General features: G+C 38.7%; 1 protein-coding gene across 2 annotated transcripts; it reads right to left on the reverse strand.

Moving 5' to 3' along the window:
* Nucleotides 1–528: 528 nt before the first annotated feature.
* HERPUD2 (HERPUD family member 2) lies at nt 529–20,996 on the reverse strand. 2 transcript variants are annotated; one of them, XM_038128264.1, is made up of 8 exons: nt 20,816–20,996; nt 15,393–15,470; nt 11,846–11,959; nt 9,410–9,567; nt 3,804–3,926; nt 3,175–3,498; nt 1,876–1,963; nt 529–1,539 (listed from the first exon to the last, which is right to left on the reverse strand). In XM_038128264.1, exons 1-8 carry the CDS (start codon nt 20,960–20,962, stop codon nt 1,378–1,380), a joined length of 1,194 nt encoding a protein of 397 aa, XP_037984192.1. In that variant the 5' UTR covers nt 20,963–20,996; the 3' UTR covers nt 529–1,377. The 2 variants fall into 2 exon arrangements, with proteins under 2 accessions (XP_037984192.1, XP_037984191.1); XM_038128263.1 differs by having other exon boundaries at nt 1,876–1,990.
* Between the last annotated feature and the right edge of the window lie 1,972 nt (nt 20,997–22,968).

Consider the following 22,968-nt stretch of genomic DNA (forward strand, 5'->3'; position numbering starts at 1 on the left):
GGAAAGAAAACATAATTAAAAATTACTTATTCATCATTGCTACCTATACAGCAAGTAACATAACTGATGCTTTTAAGACTTAACATTTCTATTTCTCCTCTGACAAGTTTGTGAAACTTAAAAGGTTTTCTTCAGGTTTAAAACTTTGCTGCATAGCAGTTTAACAAAAGGAAGCGAAAAATAAATCCCTATTTACATTCATTCAGAATATTCAAGAGCTTTGCCCTGTACTTTAAGTCAAACAGGCTTTACTTTGGTGGTAGTGTGACAGAAACTTTGCAGACATTTTTAAGTTAGAGAGCACACCCTAACTTCAGAATTAAGAACAAAACCAAATGTACCTTCTTGACTATGATTAAGGAAAGCAACCAAAAACCTGACATAGCACTCTGCTACTCTCTCATGTACAATTTTCTTTTTCTCAGTTTTTAATTCGGTTAATGAAGTTAAAGAATACAGATAGTCTGCTGTTGAAAGCATACTTGTAACTCTATAGACGCTGCTACAAACACATCACTTTGGTCAGTGTCAGTAATGCCACCATGATAACTTTATTACACTCTCAAATTAATCATATCTTCATCCTTAAGGAGGCACAATTTAGCCATTTGCATTCAAATATGCATATAAACATCCAAAAGAGTTACCATAACAGTTTTTATTAAAAAAACCTAGTGTACATGTTTTGCCCCAGCACAGCTATATTCTCCTTAAAAAGTACTGTATGTATCAAACATTTAAGGTTTATCCCATCACTACCAATTGTCTTTGAAGAGCTGTCAGATACCTCCAACTTTAATAAATGTCAGTACAGTCTCAAGAAAAAGCTCTCAGCTTTTTAAATGAAGAAGCTTACTGTGTTCTTACATGAAGACAACATGCCATTAACAAGTAATCCTTGTGTTAACTGCATTCTCTCAGGAATTATGTAAATTGCAAATCCCATGGGAGAATTCATACCCTGCATCAAACACAAGATTTATTATTCAGGTAAATAGAGAGCATTTGGAAAGGTCTGTCAACATTCATACTTTTAACAGCTCTTTAAAGAGGTAATGGTACAGATTACATACAAGCTCTTTGCCTCAGAGTAACACACATTTGAAATTAAAACAAAACATGGAAGACCAATATCTTTACATTTTATTCTTCAGAAAAAGAAGAATCTTAAAGAAAGCATTTAGTAGTCCACTTGTGCTTAAAATATTCAATGCATGAAAAAGCCAAAAGAAAAAAAATACACATTTTTGTACACCATGATCAAAAAGATAATATTATAAATTTTCAGAAATTGCACTGTATTTAGAACACTCTCTAGAATCTGCTCCACTTCTACGTATGGCTACTGAGGCTGCCTGACACAGTTCCTTTTCCACTTTAATTGCCAACCTGTGGAGGCCCTTCAGGGATCAGTGATGTGAAGAAGGTTGTGATAAAGGACCAAGCAGAAGCCATGAATCCAGGCTGCTGCTCTGTATTGCCATCTTCACCTGCATCTTCTCCGTTGTCTTCATCAATCCCATCATCCATAAGTCGCTCCTTTAAAAACAGAAATTGAAGCAATTCAACTGCTTCTTTTCAGAATTCTGACATAAGGTAACCAGCAGTATCTTCCTACATTAAATGACTTCTCTCAGAACAATCTCCTGAAGTAACTAGCACGAAGAAAGTCTGTGATTGTAGTAGAGACAATCAGTAATTGTCATATTGGAGAAATACAGAATTTAAGCAGCAGGCACAACCTGAGGACAATGTTGAAAGCCTTCTGGTTAAACCAACTCCATTCCACAAAAGCTGGCTTTCTGTCCAGGCACTACAGCATACTTTACAATATAATACACAGGAGTCTCAAAAGACATGTCTGCCCTTACTCACCATCTCTTCAAGATCAGGATTATTTGCATGTTGCCCATCACGGTTCACTTCTGCATTATTGGCTGCCTGTTGCTGGCCTCCCTCTTGCCTAAAGGGAAACCATCCAGCTTGGTGTCTATGTAAGAAAGCGGAACAGTTGAAAACCTCTCTTTTGAAAGGAATAAAAATATTTTTCTTCTACAGCTTACTACTGCAGCAAATTCTGTAAGTATTTTCAAATTAATGAGGTTACATCTATTTTTCTGTAATTAATCCTTCTTGACTGAATGGCTATTCTTCAATGTCTGCATTAAGGTCTTGCTGTTCACAGCCCTCAGTTCCAGAAGACAAATAATGTACCACAATTAGGTGATTAAATATGTAGAATATGGGTGTCCTCCCCATTTTTAAGTATTGAAGTTGAGTAAGTTTTCAAACCCAGCCTTAATCTTCTTAGTTTAAATTTAATTTGCTGTGGAAAAAAACAATTTAAATTTCAGCTAATGCTTGAACCACAGCACCACTGTAAATAAAGTAAGCCTCTCCTACATTTCCTAGCATCTAAATATAGATTTCAATTACCTTACCTGTATGAAAGAACACTCCTAGTTAGGACTGAGACTACAATTGTAAGGAAACTCTCAGTGAATGACATCAATCCAAAATACAAAGCATTACTTCTGTTTTCCACTTCTATTTACATCATTAAGGTATCATCATATGCAAAAGGAAATGATGACAACAGTACTGGTATTTCTCAGCTAAACACAGAATACACTTGGGTCTTTATGACGTGTAGTTTAAAAAATTTTACATCTCTGTAATTCTACCAGATCTAGTACCCCACTATTATAGTACCACTACCTTAACTCCGCCTAAGAAAACTTACTGCATACACCCCATAGGTTATTTTGGAAATATATATGAGCAATTTCATATCCAAGCAGTAAGTTTAAGTTTATGCAAGCATATGCTTGATGTATATGAGCTTTCTTCCCCTCATACCCCTGCTTTCTAAATTTTCATTCCAAAATGCTACATTTCAACAATACTTATCAATTAATATCACCAATATGTAAGAACATTGTGTTTCAGGTATAAGAGGTATCCAACTCAGTGTAAAAATGTTTTGAGAGTTACTTCTTTCTTCACATCATTTTCTCTACTTGTTTAAATTTGTTTTTTAAACAGACACATCCTACTGTAAATGAGCAGTGTGTAAATTTCTGCATGTGGATAATTTTTTATTTTAAATAGAATAAACATTAGCACCATACTCCACATCTGAGATCTGCAGCTATACTCAACTGTTGTACTCACAAATAAACCAGCAGCATGGCTCCCATTACCATGACAAACCGACTGAAAGAAGAATAGAAGTATACAATGCTCAGAAGAATTGCCGCTCTAGAGAACGTGTACATCCAGTCCAGCCAGTCCCGGTTGAAGTCCTCTTCATTCACTACTGGGCCACCCTGTGCATTCATCTGAACATTTTGGTTTACAGGCCTGTTTTCCTGGACGGCTACATTTGGCACTGCTGCAGGCTCATTTGCAGGAGCATGTTCTGAATTTACAGCCTGGGCAACTGCAGATCTTGCTGGCTCAGTGCTGGAAGTCACTTGGGCTGAAACAGCAGCTTGGCTAAAAATTTAAACATAAACCTGGTTTGTCAAAAAACACGCACCATAATTACTAAGCCTGTCTTCTTTGCTACAGTTCCAGATGTAATACATGTCAAAACAAACTGCATTTTCCCTTAGAGTTTTATTTACTAAGACATTAATTTAATTCTAATCCAAGACTAGATTTCATAATTTGCTGCACAAAACTAAGTCCAGTACAAAACAGAGCTAGACAAAATAAACACTGATATTTTGATCCTGAAAAAAACATTTCATATATTTTTTTCTCTAGTGTAGCTCAGTACTAAGATAATGCAGACTTACTATTGCATGTAGTACTGACGTACATACATCTGTTGCCACCATATCATCTGTAAGGGATTGAATGCAGGATACATAGAAAATCCAGCAGGAGCACCTTGGCCTGGAAACTGGTTGCCTATGTTGCTAGAAAACAATTTAAAGAAAAATATTCAGCTCTGAATTGTGACATTTAAAAGCGTGCTCGTATTAAAATACAATTAAAGTAGCATTTCTCCTCTCATTTGTTCCCCTAAAATAACACACTGAAATAACATACAGTGAGATCATCCAACCCATTTCCATAGAAAGAATACTTGGTTTTGTACTTAGTATGTCACTAGCTGCATCTCTGGGACAAAACAATGCTGGAAATATTTCAAGACTGTGCTAACTGCAGAAATTCTTTCATACAATTCCTTCCAAATTCAGAGGTCATCCTTAAAGGTCTACAGGAGGTCTAGAAGGAAAATTTACTATCTTCTATAGCTTTCTTTTAGAAGCAATACCTGAAATATCATTGTGATCAGAGACCTCAAAAAATAACATAAGCAAAGACAACAAACTAATCTTTCAGATACAGCTTCTGAAGATGGCAACTAAGAACACTGTAAAGGATTTACTTCCCCCCCTTCCATATTTTGAGCATATGTGATTCTGATTCACATGCAAGAGAGATAAACTCCTGTACACAAGTTTTTTGGTTTTGTCTGCTATTAGACTTCTTATCCTCTCTTACCTCCTAGAGCATATAGCATGTTTTGGCAAGATTTCCAACTCTTTCCCAAAAGATTTTGATGTAGTGAACTGTAGTAAACCAGGACATCTTTCAGGACAGCATGAGAGTATAAAGCATGAAGAAAAGTTTATTCAGACTGCAGGTAGCAAAAGCTGAGACTGCTGTAAGTGTACTGCAGACTACACCTGTTCCCTAAGTAAGGCACTCCCTGCAAAGATATTACCAAGAGATTTCATTAGTCTACCAGGCATTCAGATATACACGACATGCCCAGAAAGAAAGATGGGAGGAAGACATTAAAATCTTTTTTCCATGTTACACATGAATAAGTATTGCACTGTAATTCTGGACAAGAACCTGCCAAGTACTCCATGACCTCTGCTAAAACTGTTGCATTTGCATTTAGCCATAACCTGTTTTGACAACAGTTTAGGGAAAAAAAAAAAAAAAAAGCAAAAGTACTTTCCTGATACCAAACACAAACTGAGACAATCACAGGCTTATTCAAGGTTTATTTCAAATATTGAAAAGGTAACTAGCAGCCCTGCTGATCCTATTTATTTATGCATAATTCATGTGTTGAAACAGCAATGCCATAGAGCTACTGTTGAAAAACATTAATCATGATTTACAGTTGCAAGCTGTAAGAATGTGTTTTTCTATCCCTGGAACTGGCATACGCTTGGAGAGATAAGACTCCTCCAAAATTAACAAAACATTTGACCTCAAAATGTAAAGATGATTTAAATAGATGATCTAAATATTCTACATGAATGTCATTAAGTACTGTGCTGAGACAAATCCCTGAGCAGTGTCTCAATTTCAAGCAGATAGAGTATCAGATGGGGTTTTGAACAGGCAGGATCACTCACGTCCACCTCAGTCACCAAAAAGCAATACTACTCAACTTGCCTGGGTGAGTTCTGAAAGAATTTGCCACTTTTCTCACAATACAGATTTTAGGGTTCTTCCTTGTAACTGCTATGTTGACCTCAAAAAAAGTTGAGAGGCCTCAGGCTAACAGCTTGCTGTCACAGATACATCTTTTAGAAATATCACTGGATTTGAGCCTCGCCTTTCTTTCAAACTCTTTTGAAAGCTGCTTTCTTGATGTCTTAAAGCTTAATGGTAGATTAAGTAGTCAATCAAACAAGACAAACCACAGAAGTTCAGTTATGTCAAGCTCTTTTCTTTCACATGATTTCTTTCACATTCAAATATTGTGGTGGTTTCTAATTTTTTTTTTCCAATAGCTTTTCTAGAAGATGTGACTTTTTGAGAAGACAAACTTAATTTTTCAAGACTTGGCTCCGTTAATTGAGAAAAAGTAGACTGGCTTACAACTGGCTTCTGGCTTAGATGCCAACTAGTACAGCAGTATTTTCTTTGCTCATCAAAAATCAAATGGAGGCAGATGTTGTCAATTACACAGCTATTACAGCTGCCACGATATTAAGTTAGCTTATGAAATTCAGAAACAACTCTTTACACTGTAACAATGTATTTCAGTGAAAAGAACCTCCACAAAGGAAGAGGATCTTCTCAGCAAAGCAAGGCAGCTTGCTGCTCAAGGAAAAAGTAAAGTAGCACAATACTTTCTCCTCATCCTTTTCCAAAAGGAGGAGAAAGAGGTAGGAAGCAGAGTATATCAAAAGAATGGCAGCAACAGTGTAAGAAAAAGAAGCAAACAGGATCTGTACAGGTATTCCAAGAATGGAGAACAAAGCAGAGCAGACAACAGAAGAACAGTTGGATAAGCCAGAAAACAGTTCAAATGGTAGAGGTAGCTTCAGAATATTCTGAAAAGACAGATAGTGCTCCTCAGGATGGCTAAAAAGCACAAACTTCTTCTTTTGGTCTGCGGAAGACACCCAAATGAAAGAACCAGCACTGAATTTGAAAGTAAGGTTATCACAAAGATACTGCTCACCATGAGTGAAAAAACAAGAATTTTTATTCAGATTTAAAAGCCTGGAATATCAACTTCAGGCGGCATTTCAGTATCCTCCGCTACGATACCTGCTACTTAGAAGAAAATACAGAGCAAAGGTGACTGATGCAGCAATGTATTTATGTGCTAGGATATACTGCATGCTGTCAGTATGTCATTTGTTGTTTGCTTTCAAACATTACTGTGTGCACAATACAAAAGCATTTCACTAGATGGGCCACCCACACTTGATTTGAAAATGATTTCACTGCCTTGATGTATCTTGCCTGTTTACTGCTTCCAAGTGCTCTCCAGACTGAAATGTGAACCCTGTCAGGGCTGAGCCCATGTGTTCTGTTAGTACCTGTGCAGCACAGACCCTGATCCCAAACACAGAAAATGCTGTGCTTGCTCCCCATAGCTAAGGAATCACTTGGTACATACATAAACTACTTCCCCAGTCCCACCTTAAGTTTGGATTTCTTAACAAGAGCATTTGCAAAACCTTAAAAGCAACAGAAGGTTTTAAATTTCTTCCCTGTAAAACTTCAACAATCTGAACTTAATGCTGTTTTCCCAAAGTATGTTCAACTCTCACACTGCAGTTTTAAGCCAGGAGCTGAAAAAACATCAAAACCATAATTTAATCATCTAACATCCACATTACTTATTTGTACAAGTCAAGCAAGTATTGCAAAATACCCAAGGAAACTGACGCTTACATAAATTTTCAAAGACCTGGTGATCTTTCCCTATCAATAGTGCCTATATTTCATCATGCAAGAATAGCAAGACTAGAAATTGCTTGGTCATGAAAATAAAATCAACAAAGTAACACCAGTTTCAGCTATGAATCTTCATTTTCCTAGCAAGTCCTGATCTGCACATAAATTACATTAAAGCTAGACCCCATTGCCCCAAATGATGTTTAAGTGACAGCTAAAAAAAGAGAGGGATTTCTTACTGCTGGAATACAAGCAGCAGTGCCTAAAAGCAAAAGCAGATGCATCTGAAAAGACTACTGAAGCATTAAAAAGGGTTCTTAAAGAAGCAAGCAGACTCTAGCAGACACTGGGCACAATTACTTAAAGTTGAGCAGAGCCAATACCCAACAGTCTACAAAGATCTACTTCAAGTTCTGACAGCATTCCATTAAAATACTTTAAAAAAAAAAGTCCTAGGATTATTTAGAGTTTGTTTATTTTGGCATTTCTGTCCAGATTAGGAATGCACTCCTGGAAACCTCCAGTCACTTGCTCTTACTACAGTTCTGTTTACACCACAGAAAGCTCTTGGAACACCATCTGGATTCCTTCTGGATTACACAAAATTGAAATATGTGATTTAGGTGCAATGCCAATGCACCACAAACACAAGCAGGACCCTATTCCAGATAACCAAGCTAGAAATAGTCCAAGTAGGACTGAAATCCCTGAAATATGTACAGTCATGTCAGGTTCTCAGCACTTCTTTCAGTCTACAAATCCACTCCTCTCAATCCACATCCCACACTACACATAGCAAGTCACAAACTTAGTATTTTTAATGTAAGTTATTCCTTCTTTCCAAGACAGCAATGTCTCCCAAACTGACACAAATTAATTCAGCCCAAAGACTAAATGGTTCCGCTGCCTTTTTGAAGTCTACAGCCTATTCAGTTCACCACACTTGACAAAAACTCACTCAGAATATGTCTATGAGAAATTAGAATTTTAGAATTAGAATTAGCTAATTAGAAAAATGTTAAAACTTCTTACAGATTAGTCATTCACACCACACATAATAAACTGCTTCTGGAATGAATTTACATTACATCAACAGCAGTCTTGACAGGCAAGCGGGTGTCACCTAGCTTTGTCAGAAGGGCAGGTATGACCACCTCTGTGAAGATGCATTCGGTCAGAATAACATAAGTCTCCACCCACTCTTGCCAGCAGATAGTGCATTTCAGATAATTTAAAAAAAAATAACAAATTCAAGATGAAAACTAGCAAGAAGAGTAATGTCAAAGTTAACTCTAATGAGAGCATGTAAATGAAACGGAAAGTTTACTAAGCTTTAACAGCTCTTGGCATCTGTTTTCTTTCCAACAACAGAAGGAATGTTACTGTTAGCACATTCATATTTTAGGGGGTTTTGTTTCAACATTCTCAAAAGTATGTTCCTAGGATCTATACAGTACTGGGAGAACACCTTGTCAGAAATGAAACTTGGAAGTGCTCCCTGAAGAAATGACAGCTACCATCTCAGAACACACCATCCTCCTGTTCTTCCCTTGGAAGAAGCTACTACTACTGCTACTAACAACAAAAAACATGTTTAAGCAGCTGCTAAAGTTACATGGTTTAAAATTGCAAAAGCTGCTTAAGAAAAGAATTTTAATAGTTATGTAATAACAGACCTGATCTAGATTTGGTTACCTTTCACTAGTATGCATGAAAATCCTTGAACATTCTGTTGTAGATACACAAACACTACACATACTCCAAACATCTGCATATCATTTCAACAGTTGAATCAAATACGGAGAAATGAAGATTTACATCTCTTATTTGTTAAAAAAACAACTAGAAACCATCATATTCTGCTAAGAATTTAGTGCTGATTGCTAAAATAAAGGGCAGAAAAGACAACCAGAAGTAATAATTCTATCAGTTACATTACTAACTACATCCACAAGACATAGTAAAGCTGCACTTGTTCAAGAAAACTGAGGGCAGCAAGCCTAAAAAAAAGAAAAAAAAAAAAAATCAGCCTGAAGGGGAGCACCAAGAGTACTTCCTCTTTGACTGACTCCTGGCTAAAAACAGTGATTTTCATATGACAACTTTTGTAATGCAACTTATTCAAGGTGAACTAGATAAATGATTTTCCAGACTGTGAAAGCAACTTAATTGCAAGTGAACATTTAAAGCACTGTAAAGAGTATCAAAGAGTGATGATTGCTCCAGTTTCACTTACCCTTGCATTAAATAAGGGAACTGGTGGCTTGGCATGGGATTGCTGTGTGCTTGTGGAAGATTACGATGCCTCACTCCATCTGCACTAGTGTTCAAAGACGTAGAAGAAGCTTCTTGGTTTGTGGGTGAGGCAGCAGTTGATCCAGAACGGTCTAAGTTCTTAAAAATAAATAAAATCAAGGTTGTGGATCTTTGGCACAGTTATAAGATTTACTACCGTGTCTTAAAAAAACTACTTGCTTTAATGTTTTGTCACAAGTCTTATTAAGAGCGTAAACACTGGGTACGTTTTCTGTGGTTTTATTGGTTCTGGCAAGCCTTTGTAAAAACAGAAATTCAAAATTGCACTCAGGTGCAAGAGGGGAAAAAAATTTTTTTCAGAAAGACTCAACACTTGATAGTTTCCAGAGAAAACCACAAGTCACTGGGAATCATAGTTTCAAAAAGCTGAAGCAAACTAAAACTTAAGTGAAAGATTATTTAGCAGGAACAAAAATTCTAGTGGCTGTTAACAGAAGTAACTGCAATTTCAGGATATGCCTGTCTTTAGAAACAGTGGCTCTAAACACCACTCCTCTATCCTTATCTTTAGTTACCCCTTCTACTCTTCACCCTCTTCACTGTGCCAGCTGCCTAATCCAAACTGCTGTGCTCACTGCTGGAAGGAGGCTGTCAACGGGAATAGGGAAACAGCTAGGAACTACTTAGGCTCCAAGGAACACACCTGAAACTAGTGTCACACCCCTGATACCTGGCTTCTAAACTGTCACCATAACAAGATTACAATGGGGCCATTGAGATGCATTATTTCCGTTTTAACAAATCCCCAAATCCTGTTGCTAAGAATTACTGTAGTGTTTACTTAGTAAAAAATCCTTTTTAACTTTGACAACTCAGGAAGTGAGGAGGTGCAATTACTTAAGAAACCTGTATCACAAAGGACACAAGAAAAATTTATCACTAGACAGTGGGGGTGAGGAGGAATAAAAACAAAAAACAAATAGAAGGACAAAGGCCATTCAAGCTTTGGGTTTAGGCTGTTTCCTCCAAAGTACGATGAACTTAACACTTTGCAAACTGCCTGCTTTAAGCAGTCATTAATTCAGTCATTCAAATACAACACTGACGACTGACTTACACAGCAATGAAATGTTACTATAGGATACAAAGGAATACAAATGTACACTGTTGTTTTCAAGGTGAAGAAAAAAGGGAATGTTTATTTTTGTTTTAATATTTATAGGTTTTTTTTAAGTGACAGTGGATTGGAGGGTAACAGTGCCACCTCTCCAATGACACCCGGCAAACTAATAGTTTATTAAATTTTTCTTCTTCTATAAAGGAATGCAAAATAATGAGTTATTTATAGAAAGTGTGTGAGAAAGTTTGTTATAAGAATGTAAATATTAGAAGGTTCAGAAAATCTTAAAAAATCAGGGTGACAATAAAATACTTGCCAAGCAGGCCGCCTGTGTCCTGCTTGTAAACAGAAATATAAATAAAGCCTTTGAAAAGATGTTGTAGCCACAGTCCCCTCTCTACCATTGCTTAAACTGCTTGTGTTTCTGACTGTCACATAGCAGCCTGACACACGCCCTATCAACAGCAGAATGAAGGCAGATAGCTTCAAAGGGCATTTCCCATATGCTGACAATCCACACACCTCAGATGAAACGCATCTACAGTGGTATTGTATATATCCCTTTCTGACTAACCTTCAAGGGTTGCTTAGTGATACTGCCAATTCTGGAAAAAAAAAAGAACTACCAAGTTCTCAACAGAAATCATGAGTGCTTTTAAAACACAATGCAACCAAAGACCACCATCATTTCTGGAGGGTGTGAGGAGGGGAAGGCTCAAAACACCATAAACAAACATGTTCTGCAAACAATTCAACTAAGAAAAGTGTTAAGAACACTTCCTACTTTTGACTGCCTAACAGGCGCTATGACTAGCTCCAAGTTCATACATAAATACTAGCCAATTCCTGTCAAACAGAAAAAAACCTGGCTAAGTTCCACCTGTATCTCATGACAACAGCAATATTTTGACTGGTCTCAAATTTTCACAAAACAAATCTCAACTTGGTTTTTCTAAAATTCTGAATACACTTTGCAATTTCTGCCAAAGATACAGGGATATGGAGAGAAAGCAAAGTGTACTTTTCAAAACAGTGTTAAAAAGAGTAGCTTAGAAAAAGTAGCGTTTTATCATCTAATAAACATCTAATAAAAATCTATTACAATTTGAAAGAAGGTAATCTTTGTTTAAGTAAAATTACATCCTTAAATAATCAAGTCTAAATGTACAAATTCATATGGCATGCTCTACATTCAACACACCATTTTACAGACAAATATAAAAAGTTAAAAGAGAAATTAATGGCAAGTTTCCTTAGCGTAGAAGGAATCCATGTCCTGCATATGAAAAAACTTACTGAGCTACTGCTGGAGGTTGACGCTCCTTGACCTTCTCTACTGGTGCTGGGTTTTGGAGAGCTTGGGGGTGTCCGAGATGTACATACCAGGTGAACCATATGATATTCATCTTGCTAAAAATTAAAGAAATTGAAGAGCTAAAGCAACAATATTGGAGAAACTTGCAAGTAAAAAAAGTCTTTAAAAATTCAAAGTTGTAAGCACTAAAAAAACAGCATACAAAAAAAAGACCACAGAGCAACACTTGAGTCCAGCACAAGAGAATCCTACTGTTTTGCAACAAATGTCTTCTTCGAAGCTGTTCACAGTAATATATGGAACACTGACATTATCCCAGTTTTCCCTAAAACTGTAGTATAGCAGAACCAATGCAAGAACCCCAGGAAAAGCATGAGAAAGTGTATCACAAGCTTTAGCTTTTATTTTGGAAAAATCTCACATCTTCTACAGGGCTCAGTTTACCTAAAGTTAGGAATGCTTACAGTTGCACTGAAATCTATGAAGAGCGTTATTGAATAGACACATCAGGGCACATGAAAAATGTAGGCACTGGAATTCCACAAGCAGACCAAGATAGGAACAGTGTGCTAGCCATTGCATGTTAGGCTTGAGCCAAGCTCGGCTCAAGCATGACATGCAACTGAAGGGCTCCTGCAGATATTCCATGCTCAGGGAATGTTATTCAAAGTGCTAGGTGGAGCTTGAGTATTCCTAAATATTTGAAAGTGAGGAAGCAAATGCATGCCGCAACTGGAAGCCATGTAGCAAGGCCATGCCAATTCTGCCGGAACATGTTCACCCCAAATCTGAAGGCCATAACTTTAATCTGAATCTATTTCACTGTACCAAATTAAAACACTCCCTTACATGGCCATAGCAACACAACAGCTACGGCTGCATATTTAAATTGCACACTGCAGCTTCCTCAGTAACTAAATTTTAAACAAGAGGAGCAACAAAAACATCCCTCTATCCTCTTCTGAAATCAGCATGGTGCAGGCAAGTTGTCAATTTTAATGAGATGACATTCAGAAAATCTGCATTTGGAGGGTTTTTCTTACACTATATATAAACATGCTATAACAGCCATTTATGCATTTTTATGGTTTTGATCTTTAGGAACAGAGAAAACTAGATAAATGCTTTTATACAGCACTGTGCATGACTGCTAGCACAGCCAATGCACACTCAGTCATTTAAACTCCTTCCCAAGAACTGGCCCTAACCCCAAGCACAGCCTCACTGCTACATTAAGTGTAGCTTCTCACCAGTCAGTGAGAGCAAGGATCAGAAGACACTGAACACAGGTGATCAGCTCTTTGGCCAAGTCAAAAGCCTTTAACCTAACTAATCACCTTCTTCCTAGATAAGAAATCATGCCCCTGGGAAAGACAAGGAAAGCTAGACATACCACTGGTTAGCCTGCAGCACACAGCTTTATTAAATGTGGCAGTTTATTGTAACATACTTCTATTCATATGTAATGCGTTGGACACCACTGTGCTAGAAGAGTGTCACAACTTCCAGCCTTGAGGCATTTTGTATTGGTGAAATGACACTGGTTCAGGTTGTATTGGTTGAAATGACACTGGTTAATGACACTGACGAAAGAGCAAGTATCACAAAGCTAGACTCAGCAATTTAATAAGTCCTCAGATAATATCAGGAATTTATAGATAATCCAGTATGAAAATTTTGGCAGAGAATGAGACTGAACTTAAGTTTAATCATATTTTTCCAAAAGCTCTCAAAAGCTTTAGCACAAGAACTCCTTCATACACAAATTTCTAACTTTGTGCTTAACACTGGTGTGCTTTCAAATCCACTGAATTTCTTTAACTACACCCAAGGCCTGTAACTGCCATCATGATATTAAAGCATTATGCCAATGCTCCAAAGTCAAGCACAGCCCCTGTATGGTGAAGGAAGACATTAGTTACAAAGTTTCTCCTCTAGCACATAAACTTTGAAATCTTGTTTTCTAAAGTGAGTGTGCAGCAAGCAGACCAAGTGAATTTAAGGAATTTTGATTTCATTTTGTACTTAGCAAGCAAAACTAAGCTTTGAGATAAGTTTTGTAACCACTTCCTTGAACATTTAAGCGGTACAGGGCATGCACTGGTTTGCAATAGTCCAGCTTCAGTTTTCTAGTAAACCTATACATAGTGAATTGGAAATATTTTCCTTGGTAAGAAGTTTAATCCCATTTAATAAAATCTATTTCAGAATAAAGATTATAAAGTGTTAGTCTGCTGAAGCAATACTCAAGATTCCTCTGCATCTGTTTCTCCATCTCAATACTGAAGTTCAGGCGCCCACTTTTACTAAAGCACCATCCACATTTGGAGACTTTGCTCCATAGGAAGTTTTAAAATGTGACCCACACACTCTTGCAGCCTGTAGATTAATTTTTACCTCAATACATTACAGAAAACTATCCTTGGCAACAGCCAGGTACTATATTATGGAGTTCATCTATTTCATAGGATTAAAAATTGTACAAGGACCTAAGGCATTTCCCCAGTAACAGCTACTGATTGAGCTGTTTACAAAGAATTTAGACAACTCAACCTAATGCAGCATGTTTCCTGTCACCATCAAAACTGAAACAAAAGTTCTTTGTAATCTACTCTAAATATCTTGTTCTACACATTTTTAAGAACTTTCCTTACTTAATGAAGTCCTTACTACTTGGTATCATCAATCCAAGCTATTTGAGCCAGTTTGAAAGCCAAGTGCACGTGTTCCAAGACTTCCTGCATGAGATGTCACACATACTCAGAACTGGGATCTAAATGTTGACTGAAGAATCCAAAATGAGACTAATAGAATTATTTGTTCCAATAGGAAACAACAGAATTTTTTTTAAAGTATGAAATGAAAACAACAAGAACCAACAGAGTTTCAAACATCATTGGGAATGGTTAAGAGCTGCCAAATCAAAACCAAGAAAACAAACAGCCTTCCTGAGGAATTATTCAGGAATTGAGAATTTTTGGTTCTCCATAATTAATACATTACTCTTTATCTGCTTACACAAGTGCCATTTTTGACATAAATTCTGGATTTAAACCTCTCTGAGAATTTAAATTATGTCCCAAATCAAAACAAGTATGCTGTATAATTCCATTTATGTGACAGTGGTAACTGTCCAAAGAAGTCAAGGCCAGGCTGGCGCTTTAAGCAGCGTGCTCCAGTGGAAGGTGCCCCTGCCCAAAGCAGGAGGGTTGGAACTAGAAGATCTATAAGGTCCCTTCCAAGACAAACCTCTCCATGATTCTATGATACAACATATCACTCGCCTAGGACTCAGCATAGCCTACTTGCTCTCCCACCAACTGGAAATACGCCTCCGCAATCCACAAGTATCATAATCCTACACACAAGGCATACTTGAAAATACATCTCCCAGAACACAGCAACACAATATGGTTACATCTCTCAATACAACCATGAAAATTTTAAGTTAAATAACACAAATCTCAATTCCTATTTCCCAAAACCAGGGTTTGATCAAATATTGTATGGTGTTGATAAAAAACTTACTTTTCTGAGAACATCTTTTAGCTGCAGATGATCAGGAAGCAGTCTGCCAGAATACACCAGTCTCTGATCCTTTGTAGACTAGGAGATGGGGACAAAGAAAGGAGTTTAGCTTTTTTTCTGCTACAAAGGTATATAGCTGGAGATAAAAGGCATTTTCTTATCTGCAAATGTTAAGTCCAATCACCAACAGACAGACTTAAAAACATTTCAGAGGCTTCACAAGTCCAACTCACAAATTACTTCTGAAAAAGAATTACACTATTAAGCACTCAGCAAGAGTGCCATAACAATGAACAACACTTAAGGATAAACGCTTGTCAAGAAAACTTTCAAGTACATTCAAAAATTCCTGTCTTTTAGTTATTTGTTCTTTACTCTGCTCCTGGTCCCAGTCACCTTGTGAAAACACAGATGGAGAAGTGGCTGGGGCAAAGAAAGTCTGCAGAACAATGGGCTAGCAATTAAAATACACAGAAGAGCACAAATTTCAGTCTTTTTCAACAAGGACTTTGTTATTAGTCCTTGCCCCCACCCTCAAACACCCTGCAGAAAAGAAAATCCAAAAAGACACAAAACCAAAAACAGTATCATTACAAAAAACAAGAAGGAAAGCATGAAAAAGCAAGAATCAGCAAAAGCTCCTTTTGTAAGGTAGCCTTCCAACCTGGGTAACTTTTTTTTCCTATTCTTACAGTTTCACAGTTTAAAACAATCTCGTATTGCAAACAAAGATTTTATTTCTTTTTTAAAACAAATTATATACTGCTCATATTTTAGTAACTTTGGACTATCCTACGCAATAGAAATAACAACAGAATTATATTAAAGGAAACTGTTTAGGTCCTTATTTACAGTAAGATGTCCAGTAGGCTAAAACAAGGAGCTTACTTTGTCAAACAAAATAAAGAAAAACAAATGCTAAACAAAGAAATCTAGCCTAACACAGTGGAACAAACATGCATTATCAGCATGAACTATTTGAAGAATTTCCTCATCATGCAAACACCAAGCTTTACACCTCTCCTCTTCCTATCCCAGCCCTGCTGCCCACTCTGGAGTGTCGGATGATAAGACAAATAGCTGAGCCCCAGATCTCTGTGATTAGGCAAAGCTTTCACAGAAGCTTTGACTTTTTTTCTTGCAATAGCCTTCTACAGATCCCAAATAATTTAGCAGAATATAGAAATGTTACAAAACTGTTTGGTTTTTTTTTTCCCCCAGGAAAAGAAATGCTCGTATCATTAAAACAAAACAGAAATACTCAAAGCAAATAATGCTCATAAGTACTCAGTAAATCTGAAGCTTTATCTTTTTTCCCAAAGCCATACTAGCCATTCACGATTAAATACATGTTGGTTTTTTTTTTAAATAACCTACCACATACTGTGCAAAACTGTTTATCACTTCTATTTAAGAGTAATTTTCTCTACTGTTCTGCACTTTATTTTTAATTAGTGGCCTTGGACAGTATTTTTATGCCTCCCAAATGGGTAACTAGTTATTTGCATCTCAAATTGATAAAATACTGCAATACATTCAACAACAATGCTGTACTATTTCTATCTAAGTTTAAAACAACAAAAAATGCCTGACTCATGTGAGTAACTTCTTTTGAGGTATACCATTTTGTTGCTCCCTTCAAGTACGAACAGGCTACCAGCAGAATGCAAGCTTGCATTCTGTGTTTGGGAAAGGACTGAAAAATCAGAATTTAAGCATCAAGATTAAAGAAAACTGTGATTTCCTGTAAATTGGAGACTTTTTGCTTTAGACTGACCAGTGCAATCAGAAGAAAAATTTTAAGAATCCTGTTTCTGGGTCCTGAGACAGATTATCTGGAGATTAATAAGAACAGATAAGCACTTAAAACAAGGAAAGCCCAACAGCAAAAACCCCTCTAGCTCCAAATCTTTAAATCATCATCCAGCATAGCACTGCAGTGTTGTTTTGCCTGTCTCACTCTAATGGAGCTTTCTACATGGTCACTTTCAATTGCTGTCTTCAGTACTCATGAACCAGCCCCAGTTCCACTCTCAAACAAGATACAAGTCATTTTTAAATATAAGTATTTCACAGAGGTGAAACTGGCAAGATTAAAACAGCCCCTCAAAGCTGACTACACGGCCTTCGCCTTCAGTAATGCGTTTCAACACCGTACAAAACCACAAAAGAAAAGGTTAAACATATGTTGAGTACTTTAATGGGGAAGATGAGGCCTTAAACCCCATGCTCCTCCCTTCATAATTTAAACAACTACCTGAGAACTAAAGGATTACCACTTGCAATTCTTAGGTTGAAAGCCTGCAATTCTGAAATGGACTTTTTTTTTTTTTAATGCAGATGGAAGAAGAGGTAATAAATGTGGAAACACAGTAGTTCACATATATGCCAAAGTAAATGGAAAAGGCATTCAACTCATCCTCTGCCAGAGGAAATTTCACTACCACACCTCCTGCTTCAAGAACAGGACACTCACTGCTAGCTAAAACACTGAACTGTGATGGAAAAACACCTCAAACCACATAATTAGAGTAGCCCCATTTTCAGAAGAAAGCACATGGCATGAGAAAAAATTATTCTAGAACCTAGAGTGAGATGGGAGACAGCTGGCAGATCAAAATCCAAAATGTATGTATTCAAAACTGAGAACTCCAGAGCTACTGGTTTGGAATTTTTTCCTCCATTTTTTATGCAAGACTTCTTTTGCAATGCTTAGTCCAAACTAGCTATGCCCAGCACATTACCAAACACCAAACCTAGGACGGTGTAGCAATGTTCTGTAGGAAAACAGGTGATCTCTGAGCTATACAGTTGCAGCTACCAGACAGGTATTATTTTAGTTCACTAAGCCTCTCTCCCATTCTTCCACAGCTAATAAAAATCCAGACAACCATATCTAGTTAGAACTGTAGGCAAATGCTAGGTGAGAGGTACTGTGGGAAATGAGAAACAGCAGTTTTAAATTATTATTTATGGGTGTAATCAATGCAGCAGTTAATGCACTGAAGGAAGGATCTGCCAGACTGAGACAGCCAGGCTGATTTTACAAGAGCCTTGTGTTATTCTACTTAAGTATTTCATTTAGGGACATTGTAACTGCAATACCCTAGCCGAGAAAACTGGTCCAGACAGGGAGCTAAAGTATTGACAAATGTCAATCTTAGTTAAGACTCACAAACACAATTTAACACTCTTCTGAACCTATTTAGCTTATTCAAGTATTTACTTTGCAAAGCATATCAGCTTTAATAACAACTAAACCAATCTAAATCTGCCTGTATTTGAAATTTGTATGTATTTAGGCAAGTAATTTACACAAATTAATCTGGAAAAAAACCCAAACAACACTGCCTCAAGACCTAACTTCTCATTTGCCTATTCTAATCACCTCACTTTCTAAACACTCTTAATAAATTGTAAATTTAATTAGGACACTTACAGTTATCATAATTTACTGATTAATTTACAGATGCACATACAAGAATGAGGTTCAAGTCACACAGAAAGCTTGAAATACTATGTACAGCAGAGGCAGCAACTGACTCCTATTTCATACCCTTAACTTCAAGAACACTGCAAGGCCTGTAGAGTCTCTGTGTTCTGGTGTATTCCCACCACCTTAAAATAGCATTGTAATAGAAATAATTTCCAGGACCTATCATATTGAGGGAACAGAATTATCAAGCTTTTAACACTGATCTGGTTGAAAAGGGAAAAAAAAAAAAGGAGGGGGAGGGGAGCTCCTGAAAGCAAAAGGACTTACATTTGAAAAAGCAGTAGCACTCAAAATATATCGAGCCAAAAATATACTTTTTGATTTTACTATACACAGGAGCCATCCTATTAAATACCTTCCTCCTCTCCCATGTTATTACTTTAATTTGAAAGGTCCTGTGAAATAAAAATACTGTGCTCAGTTACTAGTTTAACTGTATTAGTTTAACTGCAAGTACAGTAAATCCAAATTAAATTGGAATTACTGAGACAGTTCTCATTAAAGAAACTCCCCATTCTTCAATCCAGAACAAACTTGGGCATGCTGAACTAGTCATGTAATACTGAGAGGCATGTTGAGGAATCTGTTTTCAACAGAACAAAGATGTTTCAGGAAACTGAAATTTACCACTACACTGCTGTTCAAAGCCTACAGTGCAACACGAAAACCTCTTGTTCATTAAGGTTCTTTCCTTTTAGGAGCTGATTTTAGCAGGATCATTCATAGGACGAGTAAGAAAACTAACGTTTCACAAACACGTCACTGGAGGAAATTCTAGTGAGCAGGACAAAGTAGCAATCAGCTGGAGTGGTATTTTTGTTTTCCACAGCAGACAGGCTCTTTCAGCAGAGAATTACCCACAGCAATAACTATATTCACAAACTCTCACAACTGTTTAACAGATGTCAATGTACCAGTGACACAGACCAAGTTGTTGGCTGCTTTTCTTCTTCTTTCTCCAAAGGGCAGAAACCCTTTTTGAGGCAAAGCAACCATTTTACTTTTCTATGTCAAAAAATTCTACGATGACAGTAATTCTTCCATTGAACTAGGTGAAAAATAATTTAAACTATAAATGCCACCTTCTTGTGGTGTTTTCTAAAGCCTGGTTGTAGGCCCCACATGCTGCTGCAGTTTTCATACAGTTCTCTGGAACAAATTTTTAAATACACCGTTCTGCACGACTGCCATTCCACACGTATACAGTCTTATCACCTATTGTCTATGCTTTTTTCATAGCCTCTTTTAATTGCCACATTCAAGAGGAATTCAGAGATAAACCGTATTCCCCTCAGAAACGAAAAAAGCTATAGGTATTAAGTTTCAAGATACAGTCACAGCTGTCATACAAGTTTGTATAACACCTGACAGCAGAATTTTCAGCACATTCTCAAGAAAAATGGCTTTTCAAAGGGGAAATAATTTTGGAGGTTGTTCAACTACATCATTTCAAATAATTTTATGAATAAACATCTATCTGCTCCACACACACCCCAGTGAATTCCCTAGATCGTGTTAACCCTAAGTATACCACTTGTACTTTAAAACAGACAGAACTCTTAGCCAGTACTCCTAGATTTACAAAAATCGGTCTCAAATTCAGTTAACTGAGATACCTAAATCTCAGTTCCCAAAAAAAAAGATAAGCGAAGCCTTAGTAAGCATCTTTAGCGATATCGCCTTTCAGGATGCTACACTGCGATCTTGTCACACGACGTAAAAGAGCAGCTTCATATTTGTTACACTGCCAACTTCCCTGAAAGCAGAGGGCCGGCCATCGCCTTCACGCAGGTTACTCTTCGGCAGCAGGGCTCTTGTTTGTTTATTTAACAAGGCTTAAGGGAAGTCTTGACCCCGTGCCCCCGAGTCGCCGCAGTGCCAGCCTTACGGACAAGGCGAGGGGAAAAAGGGCTGGCCAACAACTCACCGGCTTACTGGGGTACACCTTGGAGAGGTGGGACTTCAGCTTGCCCACAGTCCACTCCAGAAAGCAGCTGATGGTCTGGTCGGTGTATTTCTGGTTGGGGGCCTTGATGATGAGGGTCACCGGGTGCTCCACCACGCTCTGGTCCATGCTGCCCGCGGGGCCGGCCGGCCCTGCCCCGCTCTCCTCCTCCCCGGGGACACGACCCTCGAACCTTCTGGGGGGCTCGGGGCGGGTTCAGCGGCCGAGGGAGAACTTCCCGGGCGAGCTGGGGGAGCCCATCCCCGTGCCGCCACTCCGGCAACCGCAGCCACAGCAGATCACAACCTCGTCCACCACGCCCAAGGAAGAAGAAACGACGCGGCACCCGAAACGCGCCGGTGCGGGCCGAACCCCTCCACCCGCGACACCGCCTCGGCCTCCGGCCGCTGCCGCCGCGTAAAATGGAGGCCGGAAGCGGCGCCGCCGCTGCCCCCGCCCCCCGCCGCTCCCGCCCGGCGGCACCCGGGGGCGCCCGCGGGCCGCCATGGCGGGCGGGGGCCGGGGCTGTGGGCCGCCGTACGGGGTGCGGGTGTGCGCCGGCTGCTCGGGCGGCTGTGCTCATCCGCAAGAAGGTCTCAGCGACTGGAAGGCTTAAATGCTTCTCAGCATGGGAATTATAGCTTTGCTGCTTGTGTGGCTTGCCTCCGTCGCCGTTGCGTGGGAATGCCGCAGTGTAGTTAGCCCAAATGTCCTTGTGAGGTCAGGAAATGCTATTTTGTAACCAGGTTGGAGGCCATTGAATGACCAAGAATCACCAAATCACAGAATAGTTTGGGTTGGAAGGGATCTTAAAGATCATCTGGTTCCAAGCCCCTTGCAAGGGCAGAGACATCTTGCAGTAGGACCAGGTTGCTCAGAGCTCCATCCAGCCTGGCCTTGAGCAGTGCCCGGGATGTGGCATCCACAGCTTTCCTGGGCAACTGGTGCCAGTGCCTCACCCCCTTCACAGTAAAAATTTTCCTCCTTGTGTATCTAATCTAAACCTACTCTCTTTTTTGTTTGAATCCATTCCCCCTGGTCCTGTCACTACATGGTGTTGTAAATAGTCCCCCTCCAGCTTGTAGATTCCATTCAGGTTCTGGAATGCTGCAATTAGGTCCCCCTGAAGCCTTCTCTTTTTCAGGCTGAACAATCCCAGTTCCCTCAGCCTTTCCTCACCAAGAGCTGCTCCATCCCTCTAATTGTCTCGGTAGCCTCCTCTGGACTCGCTGCAACAGGTCCGTGTCCTTCCTGTGCTGGGACCCCAGAGCTGGATGCAGCACTGCAGGTTTGGTCTCACCAGAGCAGAGCAGAGGGACAGAATCCCTTCCCCTTGCCCTGCTGGCCACGCTGCTTTGGATGCAGCCCAGGACACGTTTGGCTTTCTGGGCTGCAGATGCACATTGCTGGGTCATGTCCAGCCTCTCATCCATGAGCTCCTCAAAATCCTTCTCCCCAGGGCTGTTCTCTATCAGTTCATCCCCTGGCCTGTGCTGATACCAGGGGTTGCCCTAACCCAGGTGCAGCACCTTGCACTTGGTCTTATTAAATCTCACTTCTTGTGCTTGTCCAGCTCCCTCTGGATAGCATCCTGGCATCACTCAGCCTGGTGTCATCTGCACATTTGCTGAGAGTTCACTCAGTCCTTTTGTTTATATCATTAATGGAGATATTAAGTAACACTTGTCTCAATATGGACCCCTTATGTTGCTCAAGAATTCTGTCTAAAACCATAAAATAAGCTTCTGAATTTCCAGATTAGCACTGCAAACTTTTAACTATCAATACGGTTTTTCAGTTGCTGGGAAGAAAATACTTTAAAGGATAACCATCAAGGTGGATGGATAAAATGACAATGAATAAGGGAAAAGTTCAATTCATTATACTTCTACTAAATCTTTACAATAAAAGTTGGCCTTATTAACTTGCCAAAAATTTTTAAAAGGTTATAAAAACCCAAATTGTCTCTTAAACAAACAATGTTTCCTTCTATTCCCTTCTGTCATCAAACTCTGAATGTAGCTACAGACAGCTCAAGAGTTTCAGACAGATTTGATTTTTCCAGTAGATAATGTCTCTTTAATGCCAAAGAATCAGACCTTTAATTAAGCTGGAGAGAGGCACGAAGAAGTTTG

This window comes from Motacilla alba, chromosome 2, assembly GCF_015832195.1.
Source record: "Motacilla alba alba isolate MOTALB_02 chromosome 2, Motacilla_alba_V1.0_pri, whole genome shotgun sequence".
Taxonomy (NCBI): Eukaryota; Metazoa; Chordata; class Aves; order Passeriformes; family Motacillidae; genus Motacilla; species Motacilla alba.